The following is a 22604-nucleotide window of genomic DNA, read 5'->3' on the forward strand; positions in this document are numbered from 1 at the left end:
AATGAAGTGGAGCGTATTTTTGAATATAAGGAAGTCCCCGATCGTGTGAAAGTGAAACTGATCGCCATCAAACTCAAGGGCAGAGCATATGCGTGGTGGGAACAGTTACGACGTTCACGAGAAAGACAGGGCAAAGCCAAGATCACTGATTGGGAGAAGATGAAAAAGAAGATGAAGGGCCACTTCCTTCCCTTCGGCTACACGCAAACCTTATTTCAGCGACTTCATGCGTTGAGGCAGGGCGCGCGATCAGTCGATGATTACACGGAGGAGTTTTACCAATTGGTCGCCCGGAACGATTTATCTGAGACGGAGGAGCAGATGGTGGCGCGATATTTGGGGGGTTTACGCCAGCCCTTGCAAGATGTCCTCAGCCTTCATTCATTGTGGAGTGTTTCGGAAGCATACCAGCGTGCACTTGCTGTTGAAAAACAGTAAAACAGGAGACCAGTGATCAGGAGCGATCACAACAGTCGACCAGTTCGCCCTCAAGAGTCCCGTCCTGCTCAGCAGCCACCGCAGGGTAATTCTAACCCTACTATTAGATGTTTTCGTTGTGGTGAACAAGGGCATAGGGCGACTGATTGCAGGAAGCCTGCTAGTCAAAAGGGCAAAAATTTGTTGATTGAGGAAAACGTGGAAGACGAGACTGAGGAGATTGGCGAACCCGTGTATGACGATGATGAGACTGATGATGTGATGTATGGAGATGGTCATGAGACTCTGGTCGTTCGCAAGAGTCTACTTACCCCCAAGGGAGATTCAGGGGACGATTGGTTGAGAACCAATATTTTCCACACGACTTGCACAGTTGCAGATAAAGTCTGCAAAATGATCATTGACAGCGACAGTTGTGAGAATGTAGTGTCCGAGGAGGTTGTCCAGAAATTGCAGTTGAAGACGAACCGTCATCCTAAGCCATACAAGTTGTCATGGCTAAATAAAGACAGTGAGGTAACAGTTGATAGGCGATGCCTCGTGTCTTTTTCAATTGGTAGAAAATATTTTGATAATGTCTGGTGTGATGTTGTGTCTATGGATGCGTGTCATATATTGTTGGGTCGACCTTGGCAGTATGATCGCAGTGTCATTCATGATGGACGGAAGAATACATATTCCCTTAGCATCAAGGGAAAAAAGATTGTGTTGGCACCCCGGCGGGAAGGACTTACTCCTACCCCAGTAACCCATAATACTAATCTGCTTTCTATGTCCAAGTTTTTAGATGAGATTGAGCATGGCGGCGTGGTCTATGCCTTGCTACCTTGCGAGAACAATGCAGTAGATGTGGTTACAGATTTACCAGTAGAGGTGCAGCGGCTGCTAGCAGAATTCTCTAACTTGATGCCAGAGGATCTTCCTCCTGGACTACCACCTATGAGGGATATTCAGCATCAAATTGACCTTGTTCCTGGGTCAAGTTTGCCAAATCGACCAGCATATCGCCTCATTCCCAAGGAGGCCGAAGAGTTGCAGCGACAGGTGGAAGAGTTGTTGGAGAGGGGCTATATCCGAGAAAGTATGAGCCCATGTGCAGTCCCTGCTCTGTTAGTGCCAAAGAAAGATGGTTCTTGGCGTATGTGTGTTGACAGCCGAGCGATCAACAGAATTACAGTGAAGTACCGGTTTCCAATTCCCCGTCTAGATGATATGTTGGATCAGCTATCTGGTTCTAAGATCTTCTCAAAAATTGACCTTAAGAGCGGTTACCACCAAATCAGAATAAGGCCTGGAGATGAGTGGAAGACGGCATTTAAAACGCCACAAGGGTTGTATGAGTGGATGGTCATGCCTTTTGGGTTATCCAATGCGCCCAGTACATTCATGAGATTTATGCATCAGGTCTTGCGACATTTTATGGGGAAATTTGTTGTAGTTTACTTCGATGATATCCTCTTTTATAGTCCGACATGGACTTCACACTTCGATCACCTCCGTGCTGTTTTTGAGATGCTGAAAACGGAGTGCTTGTTTGTCAATCAAAAGAAGTGTTCTTTCTTCACTACTTCTGTGACTTTTCTTGGTTTTGTTGTGTCTACTGATGGTGTTCATGCAGATCAGTCAAAGATAGATGCAGTCTTGGAGTGGCCCAGACCAATAACCTTACATGACATCCGAAGTTTCCATGGCTTGGCGTCTTTTTACCATCGATTCATTAGAAATTTCAGTACTCTGATCGCCCCTATCACAGAGTGCCTCAAGGGGCGTGATTTCCAGTGGTCTGAGGAGGCAGAGGCCAGTTTTCAACTGGTCAAGCAGAAGATGACCGAGGCTCCAGTTTTGGCACTTCCAGATTTTGACAAAGTGTTCGAGGTAAATTGTGATGCATCTGGCGTTGGCATTGGTGGTGTTCTGAGTCAGGCAGGTCCTCCGGTTGCTTTTTTCAGTGAAAAGCTATCGGGATCAAAGAAAAATTATTCCACTTATGATCTGGAGTTCTATGCCATAGTTCAGTCCCTGAAGCATTGGCGTCACTACCTAGTACAAAAGGAGTTTATTCTGTTTACCGATCATGAGGCCTTGAAGTACATCAATGGCCAATACAAGCTGAGTAGACGTCATGCCAAGTGGGTAGCATACTTGCAAGAATTCACTTTTACGCTGAGGCACCAAGCAGGGAGTTTGAACCGCGTCGCAGATGCCCTGAGCCGTCGTACCTTACTTCTCACCACCATGAGTACTAAAGTTGCAGGATTTGAGACGTTCACAGATATGTATGCAGCTGATCCTTTCTTTGGAAGGATATTTCAGGAGGTAACTGAGGGTCACCGTCATGATTTTGTTTTGCATAATGGGTATCTGTTTCGTGGATTACAATTGTGCATTCCAGATTGTTCATTGAGGCAGCAAATTATAAGTGAACTCCATAATGAGGGACACTTTGGCCGAGATAAGACATTGGCCCTTATCTCTTCTGAATTTTATTGGCCCAAGTTGACTAGTGATGTGGCCCATTATGTAGACCGTTGTTATGTGTGCCAGCGGTCTAAGGGAGTTCTCACCAATGCGGGATTGTACACTCCCTTACCTGTTCCTGAAGCTCCTTGGTTCGATGTCAGCATGGATTTTGTACTAGGCTTACCCCGCACCCAAAGGGCCTCTGATTCTATCTTTGTTGTGGTTGACAGGTTTTCCAAGATGGCTCATTTTGTAGCTTGCAGAAAGACTATGGATGCTGACCGGATTGCCCATCTCTATTTCAAGGAGATTGTGCGTTTACATGGTATTCCTCGATCCATCACTTCAGATCGTGATACTAAGTTCATCAGTCATTTCTGGAAGAGCCTGTGGGGGAAACTGGGAACGCAGTTGAATTTCAGTAGCGCCTACCACCCCCAGACGGATGGCCAGACTGAGGTGGTGAACCGAAGTTTGGGAAACCTTTTAAGGTGTTTGGCAGGAACCAAGCCGAAGCAGTGGGATTTGGCATTGCCTCAGGCAGAATTTGCCTACAACAGATCAAAAAACAGAACCACAGGTTTAAGCCCATTTGAGATTGTCTATGGTCAGAACCCATCCGGGGTGTTGGACTTAGCCCCTATTCCACGTATAGGACGTTTCAGTCCTAAAGCAGATGAGATGGCAAAGTATCTTCGGGGTATCCATGAGCAGGTGAAACAGACCATTCATGAGAGCAATACCAAGTACAAGACTCGGGTCGACAATCATCGTCGTCAGGTACTTTTTGATGTTGGTGATTTTGTTTGGGCTGTATTAACTCGTGATCGTTTTCCTGTTGGTGAGTATAATAAGCTTAAGGATCGGAAGATTGGACCTTGTGAGGTCATGCAGAAGATCAATGATAATGCTTACAGGTTGCGACTTCCCAGTCACTTGAAGACTTCTGATGTCTTTAATGTGAAGCACCTGAGTCATTGTTTTGTGGATCCTGATGACACTACTCTGAACTCGAGGACGAGTTCTTTCCAACCCGGGGGTGACTGATGCAGGGGGATCCGAGACAGATGATGCTGAGCTGTCAGATTGCACGTTGATGGCGCTGAGATACCATGAGTTGGCAGATCAGCGCAAAGGCGGGAATTGATTGTGACATGTTCCTCATTGGGGTCGTTTTGAGTATGTTTCAGTCTTTTGGCCATAACTAGATTTAGTTATTTTTTACTATTTTATGGTAATATTTCGATTGTTAATTAGGAAGTCAATTTAAATCCGATTTAGGCCGGATTTTTGGGAGATTGCTTATTTTATTTCGAATTTCAATTTAGAGTGATTTTCGGGATTTTGCTATTTTTGGCAAAATTCGAATAAAGACGATTTTTTGCTATAACAGTCCGGCTTGTGGACTGCTTTTTGGCATTTGTTTGATTTTATAATATTTTATTAAACCCTAGAGACTTTTTTTCTCTGGTTTTTGGGCGAATTTTCTCTTGTGAATCGTCTGTCGGAACTAACCTACAGGATAATCACTATTCTGTCTGGCGTCAGTAGCCAAGGCCTGCTCCTTCCAAGAGGTTTTTTTTCTTTGAATACATTTGGTGGGTAGTAGGCTGTCTCCTTGACACACACTTTCTCTTTCATGCTGCTCCTTGTACTCCTCCGCTCCTCAATTATGTCTATGTACTGTCAAGAAACAGAGATACTTCGTAAGGATAAGATGCATTAACGTCACATATTGAACTAATCTATTTATTTAACAAAACTTCAAATCTTTTTGAGTAATTAACAACCGGTGTATCTTTTCACTTGCGCCGCCGTCATCTACATTATTTCCATCATCATTGTTATTAACCACAATACTCGTCACATTAGAAAATTTCACCATCCATTTCCAACCTGCATTGTATTATTTATTAGTGTAAAATTCACAATTCTGAATTATACTCTATCTCTTATTTTACTTAGTGTACTTTTAATTTTTCTAATTTATTCATTAAACTTCGAATTGCTCCTGTTTTGATCATTTTGAATTATTTTATTATTATTATTGTATGACGTGGTATTTTATTATTATTTAATATAAAATAGTTGAAAATATAAAATAAAAACGGAATGTGGTTGGATGTCATCGTCAGCAGCCATAGATGATGGTCGTTCGGTCCTAAATTTTATGGATCGGTTCGTCTCGACCCACTGAGTCTGAATCTGGTGATTGTTTCACCAAAAAATGTCTCAAAACCCACGAATCTCGACTAAAATATTTCGGCTTCCTCACTTTTGATCTGTAATTCGTGAACTTCAGAGCAAGTTCAGACAAAATAGAGGACAGATTTAGACTCCTAGTGTCGAGACGAAGCGACCCATAAAATTTGAGACCGAACTGCCACCATCTACAGTGGTCGACAGTGATCGACGATGGCATCCAACCTTTTTCAATTATTTTATATTAAATAATAAAAAATGCCATGTAATACAAAAATAATACAAAAATAATACAAAAATAATTCAAAGTAATCAAAATAGGAGTAATTCTAAAGTTCAATGAGTAAATTAAAAAAATTGAAAATATGGTGAGGAAAATAAGAGAGAGATAAAGTATAGTTCAGTGAATGTAATTTACTCTATTCATTAAACATTTTCTAACTTTTAATAAAATACAAATCAAACAATGGTAAAAGAATTATTATTATTATTTCTTAAGGTCTTGAGTTTAATCACTATGAATATAAAAAATATAAATATTCAATATCAAAATGAATATTACCGTGTACATACCTCATATTAATAAAAAAATATTCAAATGTGAATACTATTTTTTATTAATATGTAATTGAAATTATTAGCCAGGTTGCTTAGCCGTGTCTTGTGACCTCTGTTTTGAAAATCGGATCGGACCGACTGGTTCAACCGGGAACTGTTTCCTAGTCCGGTTTAATCTAAATCGGTTGAACCGTTATTAGTGAACCGATCAGAACCGCTAAACCGTTCGAACCAAATCGACTGAAAACAGGAAAAACCAGGAATTTTGTTTTTTTTAAAAAAAAATTAAACCAAATGTCGTTTGTTAAACGAGCCAAGTCGAACTCGAGTATTGTTGAACTCGACTCGAACTTGAAAACTTTAAAAGTAAGCTTAACTCCACTCAAACTCACAAGTTAAAAATTATCAAGTTCAACTCGAACTCGAAATATAATATTGAAACTTGAACTCAAAAAGGCTTAAAATAAAAAAAAATTAGAAGCTCAATTGAAGCCTAAAATTCGAGCTTGATTGAAGTGAAAAAATAGTTCACTCAATGCTCACCAAAAGGCTCCATGATTTTGAATGTCAAATTACCTCTATTATTTATAGAAGTTAGTTGTGATGCTCTTCTATGTTTCTTAGCAATGTGGGATTGTTTTGTTTTCATATTTTTACTCTTTAGACTTTTGGGATGCTCTTCTATGTTTCTTAGTCATGTGAGATTGTTTTTAAAAAAAAATAAACCAAACAATATCATTTTGTTATGATTTTTTTAGCCCCAAATTTATTTTTTAATTATAGTTATATAATTATATTTATTATTTAATATGTTTTACCTTAAATATTATGTTGTAGTTAATTTGAATCATTTTGTTTCACTTGATTTTATGGTTTTTAATTTATATATGTTATGACTTGCTTTGAATATAACTTGTGATATAAAAAAATATTTTTTATTAAATATTTTTGATATTTTTATTTAATTTTTTAAATAATTATGACGTTATCCGGTTCTTTTGACCGATCAGATCGATTCAACCGATTGAATCAGTGAATCGGTAGCATGGTCGGTTCGCTAATCGATCCGGTTCTGAAAACAAGCTCGTGACTTGTTCCTCTAATTGAGTTGGTTTGACATTTTTTTTGTTTTATTTTAAACTTTAGCCTTTACAGTTGCTATAATTCAGGTAACGTGGAAGAAAACCATTGGAAACAGGCTGCCATTGCCAACCAAAAAACCAAAACCCTCCCAGTAAATATCAATACTGTTCTCAAGGGAAGTTGGAACACCGATCTCCATTGTTCATTTTCCCGGAAAAAAAAAAACCTACGGCTCATCGAGGAAGACAAATTACATCATCTGCACAGCAGCAGAAGCAGAAGTAATATGAGTTATCAGCGAGTTCCTCAAGATCCTTATCCTCCTCCTGGTATTTAATCCTTTCCCTGTCTTGATTTCCTTAATTAATTGTCGTTTATTCAATTTTTTTTAACTGTTGACTGAAACAACAGGCTACGCCTCTCCTTACCCCCCACCTGGCTACCCCTCTGCTCCACCACCACCTCCGTCTCACCAGCCTTACGAAGGATATCCGCCTCCGCCTCCTGGTTATCCTCAGCAGCAACGCCCGCCGTACGAGGGTTACCAAGAGTATTTTTCTGAAGGGTATCCACCACCGCCGCCGCCACCTGGTCATCCTCAATACCAACACTGCCACCACTACGAGCATCACCATCACCAGAATCATTATGATGATGGCTGTTTATCTTTCTTAAAAGGCTGGTACGTATTTTTTCCCCTTTTTTATTTCATCGATTCATCTGTTTGGTGTTAAAAGTTCTAATTTTGGTTGCTTAATATGTTTATTTTACAATTCCATAGTTCAAGCTTTAATTTTTAGTATTGGGCTACGGAACTGGGTGTGCTAAAAGAATTTTTTGACCAAACGCAAAAGAAACTAGGAATTTTAAAAGGGGAAACTTTCTCTTATGTATTGAGCACTACAGTAGCAATTGGTTCTCTTGGGCTAAGTTAATTTCAATGTAACTTATCTTCTATGTCATCTTACCCTTTTTGTATGTAAATTGCTTCATTTCAATTGCGTCATCACTCTCTTGGAAGTTCTTAGGATTTGATAGAGCTTTGTGTATATTGCATAAGTATATTTCCTTTATTTGATCCTTAGTTCTTATGTATCCTCCATAGCATTATTCTTAGTTCTGATAAGCATCATATATGTGCGAGTGTAAATCGGATTTTTTTTCACACATGAAGTCCATTCTCCATTGTTTTTTCCCCCGGTTAAACATGAAGAGTTTTATGTAGTATTGATTGTTAATATATTTGTAGACCAAATCCTTGAATTGATCAAGGTAAAATGTGACATTTGTGGAGGCTATGATTTGCCATCATGATTTTCACAAGTAGTTTAAGATTTGCTTTAGAGGTACAACACTAGCGGACTTGTTAAGGACAAAACCCCTCCCTTTGATAGGGATATCGCCTTTGAGTTTTTTGGTTCAGTACTCGTATGGAATTGGTCTGGCATTTTCTTGGCCATTTCGGTTAGAGCCTATGGCTACATTGCTCTTCATTTTTTGTGTCCAGTACTCATGCCCAACACATCCATATGCATTGAAAAAAACTTAAAAAGACCTAACCATATCTGTGTCGTACTATAATATGAAACTCACACTCAATTCCGTATAACATAGGCTAATGGTAATTACATTAGTAATTCATGCTTGAACATGTGCTTGGCAGTCAGACTGTATAGTTTCCTTGTGGTTTACAGTGTTGTTAGGCTTCAATTAACAACTAAACTTGAACAATAGTGTCTGTTGGCTAGATTTTTATCAGTTATCATTAATAGACCATCATTTAGATGACATGCATGTTTCGGATGGTTTGCTCAGAACTGATATTGATGGGATAATGCATTGTTTATATATGTGCAGTTTGGCTGCTCTATGTTGCTGCTGCGTGTTGGAGGAATGCTGCTGCTTCTGCTTATAAATCGTTGATCGAGGAAAATTCTGCTTCGCACTTCCTTGAGTCTTTTACCATTCTACAATCATATGCTTGTATTGTAGTTTATCTACTAAAAACTTTATAAATCCAAGTTTGCATTATAGATACAGGCTGCTCTCGGTTCTTGTTGTATATCATGTTATTTGTATCATATGTGTTGGATATCAGCATGCTGGTGTTTCTCATGGTTCATTGCTCCATCGTTCACTTAAATGTCCAAGTTTTATCGAACTCGGTAATGAGGTTGTAGTTAGGGTGATAAAGAATTCCGTTAACATCGCAGACTACTACGGTTCAAGTCCCGTGTCATCCAATTCCAAGTCAGAATGGAAAAACTATTCAAAGATTGTTCTTGTCCAGACAGTTTCTTTTAGAACTTGACAAAGAACACATCTTCAGCTTCAGGATGTGTACTTCAGCCACCAAGCGGGTACTCCTGTACTTGATAAATTTGATTCTGGAAAATACTCGACAGATTCATTTACAATACAACAAGGATTGCAGATAAGCAATTCTCTTGTACATTAAACAGCAATATAACTAAGCATACATGGGAATCAGTTGTGCCAAGTGCCAACAAAGTACAACTACTTAAATATAAGCAGGAAACAAACATGGCATAGCCAATACAATGCACCTACAAATTCCACACACGTTCCGGTGCATCTTTCCTATGTCCGACCAGTGTTCGATATAGATGCATCTTGTTTACTCTTCTGCCCATTGTCGAGGCTGATTTCTGTTAGGTCGCTTTCGTTTATGATCTCCACATTAAGGTTCAGCATCTTCTCAGAGACCATCCTGCAGCTTCCGAGGGTAACTTCACATGAGGACATCCAAAGGGATCGCATTGTTTCATACTTTCCTGACTCCTCTAGAAGTGCTGCGTTACCAAAGGGTCTCAAGCTTGCAGAGTTTCTTGCAGCCATTCAACACAGAGAGCATTCCTTTGTCACAGTCGGAGGCCGAAGCGATGGACAGCATTTCAAGCTGCTCGGCATACATTCCGATGTAAAGAAAAACCTGATCGGTCAGAAGGCCGGAGAGTGATAACCTCTTGAGTCTCTTGCATGACTGAGCAAAGTGAGAGACCGAATGAGTTCAAAGCCCCACTGGTAAATGCTTCCCTATCAGTATCATACTCGAAAGACCTGCAAAAAATAAAATTTAGCCAATGCAACAAAGCAATTGCATAGTACAGGTTGCAAAATAGAAAGCTGCGTCGTATCAAATCCAACACCATAAGTAAACGATGCATGAAATTGGCTAATGCAACATAAAGCTTATCATATTTCTTTAGAATCAGATGTAATATTTTTCTACATTCTCATCAAATATGAACTCTTAACTGATTTTGGTCGTGTTGCTGATAATTTAAAAAAAGTGAAATATGATTTTATCAGCTTTGTTGATTTATACACCTTTTCGTGATTCATGTGTTTTGATTCGTTTAAGACGATATATATACAATTAGTTCAACTTCTATAACTGATTTTGATGTATGAACAGTCAAACACCTTTATCGAAGGTGTTTCTCACAAAATCAGGAGGCAGATCGAGGAACTAGAGAGAGTTTCGGGGTTGGAGAGCAATGCTCTCTCTGTTGATGGGGTCCCCGTTGATTCTTATCTTACGAGGTAAAATCTTGCTCAATCCGGTGAATGAAATGGGCATTAGTCATGGATGTCGTCGGTTGTTAATGGACAACTCATTGATGGCAGGTTTGTTTGGGATGAAGCAAAATACCCGACAGTGTCCTCTTTGAGGGAGATTGTTGACAGTATTCACACTCTACTGGCAAAGATTGAGGATGATCTCAAGGTAATTTCTTCGCTGAATTTCTGATTTACACACATATATACATATTAGTTTCTTAATGTATCGAGTGAAGTCTAGTCTTGAAGTGTTTGTTTATTATGTAGGTTCGTGTTGCTGAGTATAACAATGTGCGTGGGCAACTTAATGCCATAAACAGAAAGCAAAGTGGAAGGTATGCCTTTTACTTCAGCGTCTGATTGCTGCATATGCAAAGAATATTTTACTTTTAATAGCTGATCGAATTCTGCATGTTTTAGCTTGGCTGTTCGTGATCTGTCTAATCTAGTAAAGCCGGAGGATATTTTTACTTCAGAACACCTAGTGACTCTCCTCGCAGTTGTTCCTAAGTATTCACAGAAGGATTGGTTGTCAAGCTATGAAACATTGACTAGCTATGTGGTAAGCAATATCATCCGTGGTTTAAAGTTCTAACTTTAGCTGTCAAAATCATTGTTGCTTTTCATATACAATACCGCCTCACCGAGCAGTCATTCTTGTGATATTTCTAAACCTCAGGTATGGCAGAATCTTTGGATGCTGACTAGTTGTTTAGGTTTATGACTTTATTCCCGGTGACGTGAGCAATAGGATTCAGTTTTTAGGAAAATATTTCTAGTTTATTGATGACTGAACATCGTTAGTTGTTGCATCTTAGTTATAACTTCTTTTTTTAATTTCTGTTACTGGTTATAGTACTCATCTTTATAGCATTAATCTTGTTAATTTATAGTTTGTTGAACTTTCTTATTGTTCGTTGAGGTAATTCTGAGTAACATAGCTGTGTGATCTCAGGTCCCTCAGTCCTCCAAGAAGTTGTATGAAGATAATGAATCTGCTCTTTACACTGTCACATTATTTGGTCGTGTTGCTGATAATTTCATAACTAGTGCATGTGAAAGAGGCTTCCAAGTGAGTGCATTCTATGGCTGCATTTGCATTTTCTTTTATATGAGTGATCTCTTTTGGGTAATCTTATTCATGGCGCGTCAAAAAATGATTATCTTGGATGATGTCTTATTTCCATTGTTGCTGCATTTCTTTTGATGTCTTACAGATTCGTGATTTTGAATATAGTCCAGAAGCACAAGAAAGTCGAAAGCAGGAACTAGAGAAATTGGCACAAGACCAAGATAGCTTGAGAAGCTCTCTTTTGCAATGGTGTTACACTAGTTATGGGGAGGTATTATATTATTTCCTTCCTTTTTCCTGTGAAATCCCTCAAGTCTTGCCATATTTTGAACAGTTTTTTCGAATGAGTTGCTCCCCTGTAGGTTTTCAGCTCCTGGATGCACTTTTGTGCTGTATGTCTCTTTGCAGAGAGCATTCTGAGATACGGTTTGCCGCCATCTTTCCTGGTATGATTAACTCTCTCATTTCTACAATTATTTGTGAACCAAAATTCGCTTGACGACTAAGTGCTGGTTTTGAGCTGATTATCAGGCATGCGTTTTGTCACCGTCCGTTAAGAGTGAGAAGAAAGTTCGATCCATCCTTGAAGGATTATGTAATAGCTCAAACAGGTAAACAGCCTTTCTTTCTTTTGGTTTCTTCTGTATCTGTTTTACGGTCCATGTTGATGTGAGTTATTTGAACTGTTAATTGTGTTGAAATGAGCTATTCTGAACACTGATACTGATCCTACTTAAAATGCCAGCATAGACTGGAAGACTGAAGATGAAGGCGGAGCAATAGCAGGTTTAGGAGGTGATGCAGACGCCCATCCCTACGTCTCCTTCACAATCAACATTGCCTGATGCATGCACATTGCCAAGTCTTGATTCCAAGCATCTTCATCAGGACGACAAACGATAATAAGGTAAAGTGTTGGAGATGTTGTATGTTAGGTTTAGTGGATTGATTCTTTAGTTTATTTATGGACGACGTCCAACTTATGAAGACCCATTTTTAAGGTTTTGTTGAACAGAGTGGTGGATGAACTTTTTGTGGGGGAAACTGTCTGAAAACTTTTGTATTCGGAATTTGAGGCTTTAATCCGTGGTTCCTATTTTTTTTAGGAATTTGCAATATGGATAGTGAACTTGAATATTGCTGTATCTTCATCGAATTTTCTCCGTAAAGCATGTTCTGTTGTTGATTTTTGGCCCATCGAGGCCTCTGGAGTTTCTAAAATTTTCAGAGTTTATATCCTCCGGACAGTTATAGTCCTTTGAACAGAGTGTTGTCAATCTTATCACTGCTAAACCTACTATATGATGGTTAAATTTACTCTCCTCGTCAACCTACAAATAGTCATTATCACTCTAAACCTAACGTCAGCACTAAGAGTTTATATATAGACCCTATGCGAATAAGAAGAGGAGATCTATCTCTTTCTGGAACTCGCTTGCTCTAAGACATTACTCATTACATTCTTTAGTCCGTTTATCCTCCATCTTATATATATGAAATTGAAGAGACACGAGAAGACTGAAAGATATGGTTAGTAGCTACTGAGCATCATTTAATTGAAAGCTGGGGTTGGGGATAATTGAAGTATGTAGATTGCAAGCCTTTTTTATCTAACCTAACTATTTCTCCATTGATAGCATAAGGTTCCGGTTGAGTGTTGGTCATGGTCCCAATCTCATCTTTATAAGCTGTCAAGGTGCCCTCCACCATATGCCTCATCTGTCCTCACCCAGTATGGAGAGTAAATCCAGAAACACCTTTTTACATCCATCACATATATAATCGAATTAAATATGCTAAACACCACATAAACAGGATAAAGGTTATAAGTTGAAATCATGAGAAGAAATTCGTAATTCATGCGTGTGATTAACAGATAAATTAACTGTAAAAAATCTCATAATTCATAGTATAAACCTATAGATGATATTTTTAGTGAGATTCATTTATGATAATCTAATTGTTTTAACAACAGTCTTATATAAAGCCTCTAAAAAAAACTTTGTATCTAGTTTAGTATTAAGCAATATCCATTGCAAACTACCAAGAAGCACAAACACAAGTGTAAATTGACAAGGTGGAGTCCGATATCATCGAATGTAGGATGGATCGAAATAGGAGAAATTTCTTTAAAATTTTAAATTAATATGTATTTTAGATATTTTTTTATATTTTTAATTAATAATTTATTTTAATTCCTTAGAATTTTATCTTATCCTAAAATTTTATAAATTCAACCTTAATATAAAATGATACGTTATCCTAATCACATTATACGTGGTCAAATTTCACATGTTGATCGAGGGTAAAGGCAAGTTTGAAAGCAAAACGCCAAAGGGGAGACGGTAGAAATACGAAGCAAACAAGTATACGATGGTAGCCAGGGTTGGCGTAGGACCTACGCTTTTGATTATTATTAGCAGTCAGTAATCTGCATATCTTCTTTCATTAAGTTGCATGTTTGCCACGTACGCCTTTCATCTTCTCCATGCAATTCTACTCTCTCACGTGAAGAGAGAGAGAGAGAGAGAGAGAGAGAGAGAGTTTCAATTATTTTTAATTTGTTGAAAGTTGAAACAGTCCACTTCTGTCAAATTTTAAGTATGGTCCCTCTATTATACTAAATCTATATATAATCCTCTATATTTTATGTAATATAATTAATCGTATATTTTTATAATATAATTAGTTACTGCAAACTTTAACACGATTAAACATTTCATTTATAATATGGATGATTTCTTTAAAAAAATCACTTTAAATTAGAATAGTTAACGATATTAATGATTTATCAAATCGAACCGGTTTGATTCATCAAAATTTAATTTTTTAAATTTAATTTTTATATAAAATTTAAAATTACTTTCACTAATTTAATATTATAAAACATCTATTATATATTATAAAAGTGGATTATGAACGAAATATAAAATAAAATTCAGGTCTATTAAGGTCATTATAATTGTTTAACATGCCATTCAAATTGAACTGTATATTAAACAGACCCAACTTTAAGAAAACCAAGCCAAAATCGTAGTGAATATTCCGGTTTGAATCGGTTTTAGTTTTTTCTTGATTCAATCCTGACAATTATGTCAAACAAAGTAGAGGGACTAAATCAAAATTTGAGCTTAATAGAGGGCGCAAAATCTGAAATTGACAGCCAACTTGGCTTTTTTCCTTCTTCTTTCTCGGCCTTGGCCACTGGGCTATGGCGGCTTATAGTTGGCGAATGAGAAAGCAAAGGAAACGCTGCATTTCAGGTCTTTGTTCTGCTAACCAAAATCTAAGTTAAACTCGTTAACAAGAGGAAAAAAAAATCAAGTTGGGAAAAGGAGAAAACGAAACAGTTGAAGGGATTGGAGAGTAGGAGCGGTGAATTGAAAAAGGAGATCACGAGAAACTTGGGTTTTGTTCTACAATTACTTATTCCGAAGGCGTTGCTTTGCATCCACAAAATGGCAAATATTATGGGCTCTAATAATTGCCTTTTTCTTTGTATTTGAAAAGGAAGATGAATGAAATTAAACCACCAGCTGACGGACACTGCTAAGCCTGCAATTTGAATGCTACCGCTGCATGCCTTAAGAAGCACAAACAATCATGGATTTAAATAACAGTTTATTATCGTAATAGCACCCGTTATATATCATTAATGATACACTTTGAAACTGTTATTGTATGATCGTGTTACCCACACTCACTGTGATAACATCTATTATCTACAATCGCAATAAAAATAACGCAACCGAAAATATGACCTTAACCACAATTTGAATCCACGAAACGACCAATAATTTCTTGCCCTACAAAACCGAAAGTGATAATTTTGATGATTCAATAAATATATATATTCATTTATTATTTGTTAATCTCATTTGTTTATTTTGATTTATGATCTTAAAATATATAAAATTGATAAATTTTACATAATGTAAACGGATCATGGGTCTCTATATAAATTAGGATCTACTTACATCTTTTTAAAGGATCGTTTGAAAAATGAAAATAAACAATTAAATTATCTCCTTATTTTTTTCGGTTAATATCTTCTCAAATTAAGCAAAGAGAATCGAAGGCAACCTCTCAATACTAACGAAGAATAAGATTTCTTATTGTTAACCTTAATTATCTGTTTTTACTCGTACAACGATCTTAAAAGGATATAAAACTGAAACAAAATTACACAGTGTAAATGAATCCTACCTCTATATGAATTAGGATCCACTTACACTCAATTTTAACTCTTAATTTATTTTTCCAATTTTTACTTTGGTACTTGATGACATAAGGTTTAAGTTAGAAAATTAGGGTTAATTTCTTTTATTATTTTATTATTACTTGCTAGTCAATACTAATGTTATTGTTTTACAACAATACTACCTACTAATATACTCAACTGTCCTTATATGAGTCAATTTAGTTAATGTGTTAATTAAAAGAATGAAATAAGGCTAAATTGATCTGTTATTTGATTTTTTATTAGTACGGTGACTAAATTGGTCTATTTAATTATAGAGGGACTATTTTACACAAACTTTTATAATATATGAAATAATATATAATGCTAGAATTCAAGAATACTTTGAAAATGGAAATAAAAGCCATAGTACATAAGCATCGTAATTATATGGCGTTGTGAAATACAAAATATAGATCACCCATGGAATTACTACTTGAAAAACTCAAATAACCTGATTATGGAACCCAAACTATAGAGCATTATCAGGGATGGATCGAAGAAGGGTCGAACGGGGACAATCATTTACTAAAATTTTTAAATTATTATATATTTTAAATTTTTTCTATCAATAATATGACTTCGTCCTCTTTTAAATTTTATAAATTAGTTTCATCCTAAAATTTTAGAAGTTCGTCTCATAACATAAAATCTTACGTCCGTCCCTTCTACTATTAATCACCTCAATTTTATAGTTTCTCGCATATTCTCATAAACAATGCGTACCCATTGGACAGGGACAGACGTAGGATTTCATATTTGGAGGAAGAACGTATAAAATTTTAAGTATGGGAGAAGTTATAAAATTATAGGTGATAAAAATATATTTTCAATAGAAAATACAAAAAAGTATTCAAAATATATAAGAATTTAAAATTTTTAAGAGACGATTATCTCCACCCGCCGTCTATGTGTATCCCTGTCATTGGACCTCATACAACATGGACAATTGATCCTTAGAACCTTTGTGATAAATATATTCAATGGAATTCTTAGAAAACTGTAAGTTGTTACATTTCAGCAATGTATTATAATAGTCTTGTAACCTATCTCTAAGTACACGGGGCTAAAAGCAGAGAATAGACATAGTAAATGTTAAAAAATATTAATGTTTTAGATAGAAATAATAATGTTTTAGGTAATTTTTTATCGTTTTATTATTTAAATAATAACAAAATCGATAACTCATTTTTTTAATTGTATATTAAGAGTGTCGCACTGTAGAACTTTCCTTCGAGTATGTACTCCCTGACATGCAATAAACGAACACAAATAGCATAAAGCGTCTCAGTTACACACTAATCTGAAAAGCCTCTAGTATAAAAAAACCCTCAAAACCATATATGAAGCTTAGGCATGTAAATGAATCGAATGAACACAAATAAGCGTGCGTTCATGTTCGTTCGTTTAATTTTAACAAAAAAAAATTAACGAACACGATGAGAGTATGTTCATGTTCGTTCGTTTTACTTTAACCGAATAAATGAATGAACACAAATGAGGGTATGTTCATGTTTGTTCGTTTAACTTTAACCAAATAAATGAACGAACACAAATAACTAAATGAAAACAAAGTTTTTTGTTTGTGTTCGTTCATTAAGGAATGTAGCTTGTTCATGTCAGTTCGTTAAAATGATAAATGAACACAAATAAACATAAACGAATGAACATAAAACGTAATTTTATGTTAAATCATGCAAAAAGTTTTAAAAGAATATAGATAAACGAATATAATATAAATTTAATTAAACAAATGAACATAAACGAACGAATTTCCAAATGTAAACGAACATAAATGAACGGATTGTCGAACGTAAATGAACGAGCAAAGTGCAACACTTTGTTTGTGTTCGTTTGTTTAATTAAACGAACAAAAAAATTTATTCATATTCGTTCGTTTAATAAATAAATGAACTTCCCACCGAATGATTCACAAACGGTTAATTAAAACGTTTGGTTCATTTACAGACGTAACAAAGCTCAATAACAAATAATTTGTATAATCTAATTGATCTGTATATTAAGTGTGGAGTAAACATATTAAGCTTCTAATAATTTGCATAATCTAATTGATCTGTATATTAAGTTGTGGATTAAAACAAATATTTTATCATTGTTATTGTCACCTTATCTAAACATTCTAAAAAATTGTAAATTGGAAAAGTCTTAATATATTAAGTAAAAAATTAACCGAAACATATTATTTCTACCAGTTTTATTATTATCAGGCGCTTTACCGATTTTGTTAACATATCCGATAAAGCACTACCGATTTTGTTATTATTGGACACTTCATCAGAAATGTTAAAAAACATTAATGTTTTAGATAGAAATAATAATGTTTTAGGTAATTTTTACCTATTTTGTTAAAATAATAATAACAAAACCAATAACATATTTCCTTAACCGTATATTAAGGTTGTCGTACGAAAGAATTTCCGATTCCTACTAAAACCTGAATTCTCCAATAAAATTATACTATAAATTTAATTATTTTTTTTAAAAAAAGTAAAGAGCTTCAGATTGTATGACTGTATTGGCCCAACCCGACCCACACGTCTGTACACACTACGGATATCCAAATATAATATGGGCAGCAAATGAAAAAGGATAAAGCAAGGTTTAGTCCTTGTATTTGGCATTTTTTTGCCTTAATCTCTGAACTTTATTGGTCTTTAAATTTATCATTTTCTCTCAATTTAAAACGTAAAGTTTCTTTTAATATACATTAATTCATAAATTTGATAAGTTTTATATTTTAGTTTAGTGATATGATATATGATATTGTGACACATCATCAAAATAATTAAAAATAAGTAAAGAAAAATAAATTTAAATTATTTCATAAATATTACCTTTTAAAATTTTACCTTATTTAGATATGAATATTTTAAAATATTTAAATATATATTTATTGAGTGATGGAATATATAACTGATATAAATATCGTTATCGCTAATTTACGTTCGTATAATTACATATCTTCAACCCACCATAAACGATTATTTTTTTTGGACAGAAACTTTTAATTTACGTGACATAAAATAATATTATTCTAAAAAAATAATCGAAAATGAATGTCATATTATTTTCTAATGGATGATATTTAGGTTAAAAAAAAGCCAGCAAAGCAAGTTGCACTGTAGCAGCAGACACATGGTGTACGTAGAGATGATAGACGCAACAATAGATAAAGCAGAAGGAGATGGAAGAGACGAGTCCCACTCTCCCTTCATTTGCCAATGGTTTTTCAGTACATTTTGTAACGTTCAATCTTCAAAAACACACACTCTCTCTCTCTCTCTCTCGCTCTCTCTCTCTCGCTCTCTCCAAATTATTATTACGATTCTCTGCTGATAGAAAAGCTTCTTCACTTTTCCTCTCCCTTTTTCTCTCATTGTAACTGCCTTTCTTCCAAAACCAACAAAAAAAAAAAGCAAAACAAAAGCTTCGTGAGAGTGAGAGTGAAAGAGATGGTCCTTGGAGCGAACGGCGTCGTTTGGATGGGCGGTGAAGAGGAAGAAGAAGGTGCAATTTCTTCTTGGACTCGAACCAACAACGATAACAACAATAATGTTACCAGTAACGGATTCGAGGCTAAGGAAGATGAGTTGGCTATGTCGGCTGCTTCTATTTCGAGTTTCAAGTCCATGCTCGATGGTGATTGGTACACTAATCCTGCTATGAACCAGGAGCTTCAAATCAGGGAGCTTGGGTTTGGTTCTAACCAGGTTGATAACAACAATCTCCTTCTTCACCACTCGATTTATTCATCTTCTTCTTGTACTCCCTCACAGGCCTTCACGCTTGACCCTTCACAGTCTCACCCTTTGTTGCCTCCTAAATCTTGCTTCTCTTCTCTCCTCAATGTCTCCTGCAACAACCCTTTTGATAATGCCTTTGATTTCGGTTCCGAATCGGTTTTTCTCGCTCAGTTTCAGCCGAATGTAGCCTCGAATTTGATGGTTTTCCCCCAGGCTCAAATGGGTACTCCAGAGTTCAGCTCGAGCTCCGAATTTCAAGGTACGAGATTGTTCGCTGGAACCGAGAATGCTTCTTCTTTGAGCGGTGGGTTTAGCGGCGGTGCTTTCGACGGGTCGGGAAATCCACTGCTTATGAACAGGGGAAAGGTTTTGAAGCCCCTTGAAGTTTTCCCTTCCGTTGGTTCTCAACCGAATCTGTTTCAGAAGCGAGCTGCGATGCGTCAGGGATCTAGTGGATCTGATAAATTGGGGAGCTTGGATGTTTCGGGGCTGAGATTCGGAGGGGAAGCGTCGGAGGGAAAGAGGAAGAGGCATGAAGAGGGGGATATTGAGGAAGCCAGCATCGATATGTCGGGCTTGAATTATGACTCTGATGAGAGGAATGATGATTGCAAAGTGGAGGAGACTGTGAACAATGGTGGTTGCAACTCAAATGCAACTAGTACTGTTACCGGCGGTGGGGATCAGAAGGGGAAGAAGAAAGGGTTGCCGGCGAAAAATTTGATGGCGGAGAGACGGAGGAGGAAGAAGCTCAATGACAGGCTTTACATGCTTAGGTCTGTTGTGCCCAAGATTAGCAAGGTATATTATCTTTGAAAGTTCTCAAGGTCAAGGCATTTGATTATTATAGACTAGCATATTCTTTTGTGATACAAAGTAATCTTGATATGTGTCATTTGGTCTTGTCTCTTGAAGTGAATGCTATAGCTAGTTTGAGAACATGCTTGTTAATTTGAGTTTTTGTTTTTCCCCTTTTCTTTTGATATTACTTCTTGTCTGTTGAGTGATTGTGGTTGAAATTTGTTTAGGGTAATTTTGGTGTTCCTATAATTGTAACTTATATATCCATGGCGGCTACTCATTGTGCTTATCATGTCACAGATGGATAGGGCTTCGATACTAGGGGATGCCATTGATTATTTGAAGGAGCTTCTGCAAAAGATTAATGATCTCCATACTGAACTTGAATCTGTTCCATCTGGCTCTTGATGCCATCACAAGTTTCAAACCGGTGACTCCGACCCCACCTACACTTCCATGTCGTGTGAAGGAAGAACTATGCCCCAACTCGTTCGCAAGCTCTAAAAGCCAACCAGCAAAGGTAAACTTTTGGACCTAAAAAGTTCATTTATTTTTTTCCTATTGTTTGCTTTATGTTCTTAGTTTCTATTTGTGTACAAGTCTTTTGCCCTACTAGGCAAAACAATTGACATGTATGATAAATTTGAAAAAATTTAGGGTGAAAGGAGCAAAATATGGATGCTTGTATGTTCTTTCCTGATAGTTACTTGCATGATATCACCAAGACAAATAAGTTATACATTGAGCCAGCATGTTACATAAAGTTAATAGTGCCCTGTTAAACCTTTAATTCACTTGTTAGGTTCTGAATTTGTTGATTGATATCATCATAATATTAGAATACTATACTGTTCATGTCATCTGCTGCAATCCGCAGCCTTCATGGAAGAGCTTCTTTGATTTGAATAATGAATAACTGAAGATAGATATTTGTTCTTTCCCAAAAGTTTTAGTGATTTATATTCATTTGAACAGACATATGCTTGTCTAAACTTTCACCAGGATGTGTCAATGTAACATGTTTTTTCCGTAAATGTTTTGAGCAATAACTCCTAACGCATCTGCAATTTCCAGGTGGAGGTTAGGGTAAGGGAAGGAAGGGCTGTCAACATTCACATGTTTTGTGCTCGCAGGCCAGGTCTCTTGCTCTCCATTATGCGAGCTCTAGACAACCTTGGATGGATGTACAGCAAGCTGTAATTAGTTGTTTCAATGGATTTGCACTGGATGTGTTCCGGGCTGAGGTGCATTTCTTCTTCTCTTCTTGGCTTCATATGCTTTTGGTGATTTCCGTTTAAAGATCAATTTTAGTGTGTGTCTATTCAACAGATTATATACGCTCTTCTCATATAATGAGTGTGTGGCTTCTTTCCAAGCCAAGCCAATTCCACTGTTAAACTGAATCCCTAAATAGAGTTATTTCTCGTGTTCAACTCTTACAACAACAACAGCAACAACAAAGGAATGAACCTTTATATTTTGCCAGTTTGGATGTAGTTTAAATTGTAGCTGGTTTAGGTAAAAGGAAAGTTCAAATAATGCTATAGACCATGAGCCGAGACCCCTAAGGTTGAAGGCTCAACTCTCTTATTGTCCTTCTGTATAGGATACTGACTCATGTACTGTTTTGCACATGGATTGATGCAAGAGTCCTGGTTATAGTGGGACCTAGGTTGGTAATGCTTTCGTACACTTTTCTTTTCTTCTTTTTTTCCTTTTGTTGCCACAAATTTTTAAAAACCGTCCCCCAGTCCCGGCTCCCTCCATCTGAAGCTAATATAATGCTAACGGTTAGTAATTATTGATCTTAGATAATTGAAAGAATTACTCCTTGAGATTAGTTTGAAGCCATTGCCGGGATTCACCCGATCGACAAAATAATAAAAGCCCAGGAAAGATTGTCGCCTAGGTAACATGATATAGAAAACTGGAGGATACAACCAAGAACCAATCATTTAGTATTAGAAATGGTTATCTAGATCAAATATTGCTATATGGGGTGACATCATATATTTCGGTTGAGAGATTGATTAGTTATTTGGTTTATTGTTCAACAGCAATGCAGAGAAGGGCAGGATTTAATGCCTGAGCAAATCAAAGCAGTGCTTCTGGATTCAGCTGGTTTCCATGGTATAATGTGACTTGAATAGTTTGTCTTATACCTTGGGGGTAATTTATAGACTCAATTTGCTCCAGCATCCCATCGGTGAAGGACCGATTTTCAAGTCGAACATTTGTAGGTGGCGCAAGCAAAGCATCATTAGTTGATAATGTTAATTACTTTGCTTTTATTTGTTAAGTACAAGAATCTTGTTTGCAGTTTTTCTTGAGTAATTTCAGCTTTTAGAAATAATAATCTCCTTACTTTATGCCTCCTTTTCCTTTTGTTCTTTCATATTGG

At 36.6% G+C, this 22604-nt stretch overlaps 2 protein-coding genes and 1 pseudogene across 2 annotated transcripts; all 3 read left to right on the forward strand.

The window, feature by feature from the left end:
- The first annotated feature begins 6917 nt into the window (after positions 1-6917).
- On the forward strand, positions 6918-8858 carry LOC120136265 (cysteine-rich and transmembrane domain-containing protein WIH2-like). The gene is made up of 3 exons (XM_039152356.1): positions 6918-7070; positions 7153-7423; positions 8599-8858. Exons 1-3 carry the CDS (start codon positions 7028-7030, stop codon positions 8654-8656), a joined length of 372 nt encoding a protein of 123 aa, XP_039008287.1. The 5' UTR covers positions 6918-7027; the 3' UTR covers positions 8657-8858.
- Positions 8859-10142: 1284 nt separating this feature from the next.
- LOC120136261 (V-type proton ATPase subunit C-like) lies at positions 10143-12500 on the forward strand. Its single transcript, XM_039152352.1, has 9 exons — positions 10143-10308; positions 10393-10492; positions 10594-10661; positions 10747-10888; positions 11282-11398; positions 11544-11669; positions 11761-11844; positions 11930-12009; positions 12144-12500. The coding sequence occupies exons 1-9, from the start codon at positions 10169-10171 to the stop codon at positions 12241-12243; spliced, it is 957 nt and encodes a 318-aa protein (XP_039008283.1). The 5' UTR covers positions 10143-10168; the 3' UTR covers positions 12244-12500.
- On the forward strand, positions 12016-22573 carry LOC120136260 (annotated as a pseudogene).
- Positions 22574-22604: the final 31 nt, after the last annotated feature.

Source organism: Hibiscus syriacus, unplaced genomic scaffold (assembly GCF_006381635.1).
Source record: "Hibiscus syriacus cultivar Baekdansim isolate YM2019G1 unplaced genomic scaffold, ASM638163v2 tig00110621_pilon, whole genome shotgun sequence".
NCBI lineage: Eukaryota > Viridiplantae > Streptophyta > Magnoliopsida > Malvales > Malvaceae > Hibiscus > Hibiscus syriacus.

What these genes read in the sequence shown, in the direction of transcription:
- LOC120136265 (XM_039152356.1), top strand. Translation starts at nt 7,028, where the DNA reads ATGAGTTATCAGCGAGTTCCTCAAGATCCTTATCCTCCTCCTG. An exon ending in AGATCCTTATCCTCCTCCTG is followed by an intron (nt 7,071 to 7,152) that starts GTATTTAATCCT and finishes CTGAAACAACAG; the next exon opens with GCTACGCCTCTCCTTACCCC. An exon ending in TTATCTTTCTTAAAAGGCTG is followed by an intron (nt 7,424 to 8,598) that starts GTACGTATTTTT and finishes ATATATGTGCAG; the next exon opens with TTTGGCTGCTCTATGTTGCT.
- LOC120136261 (XM_039152352.1), top strand. Translation starts at nt 10,169, where the DNA reads ATGTATGAACAGTCAAACACCTTTATCGAAGGTGTTTCTCACAAAATC. An exon ending in GTTACACTAGTTATGGGGAG is followed by an intron (nt 11,670 to 11,760) that starts GTATTATATTAT and finishes GCTCCCCTGTAG; the next exon opens with GTTTTCAGCTCCTGGATGCA. An exon ending in GTTTGCCGCCATCTTTCCTG is followed by an intron (nt 11,845 to 11,929) that starts GTATGATTAACT and finishes GCTGATTATCAG; the next exon opens with GCATGCGTTTTGTCACCGTC.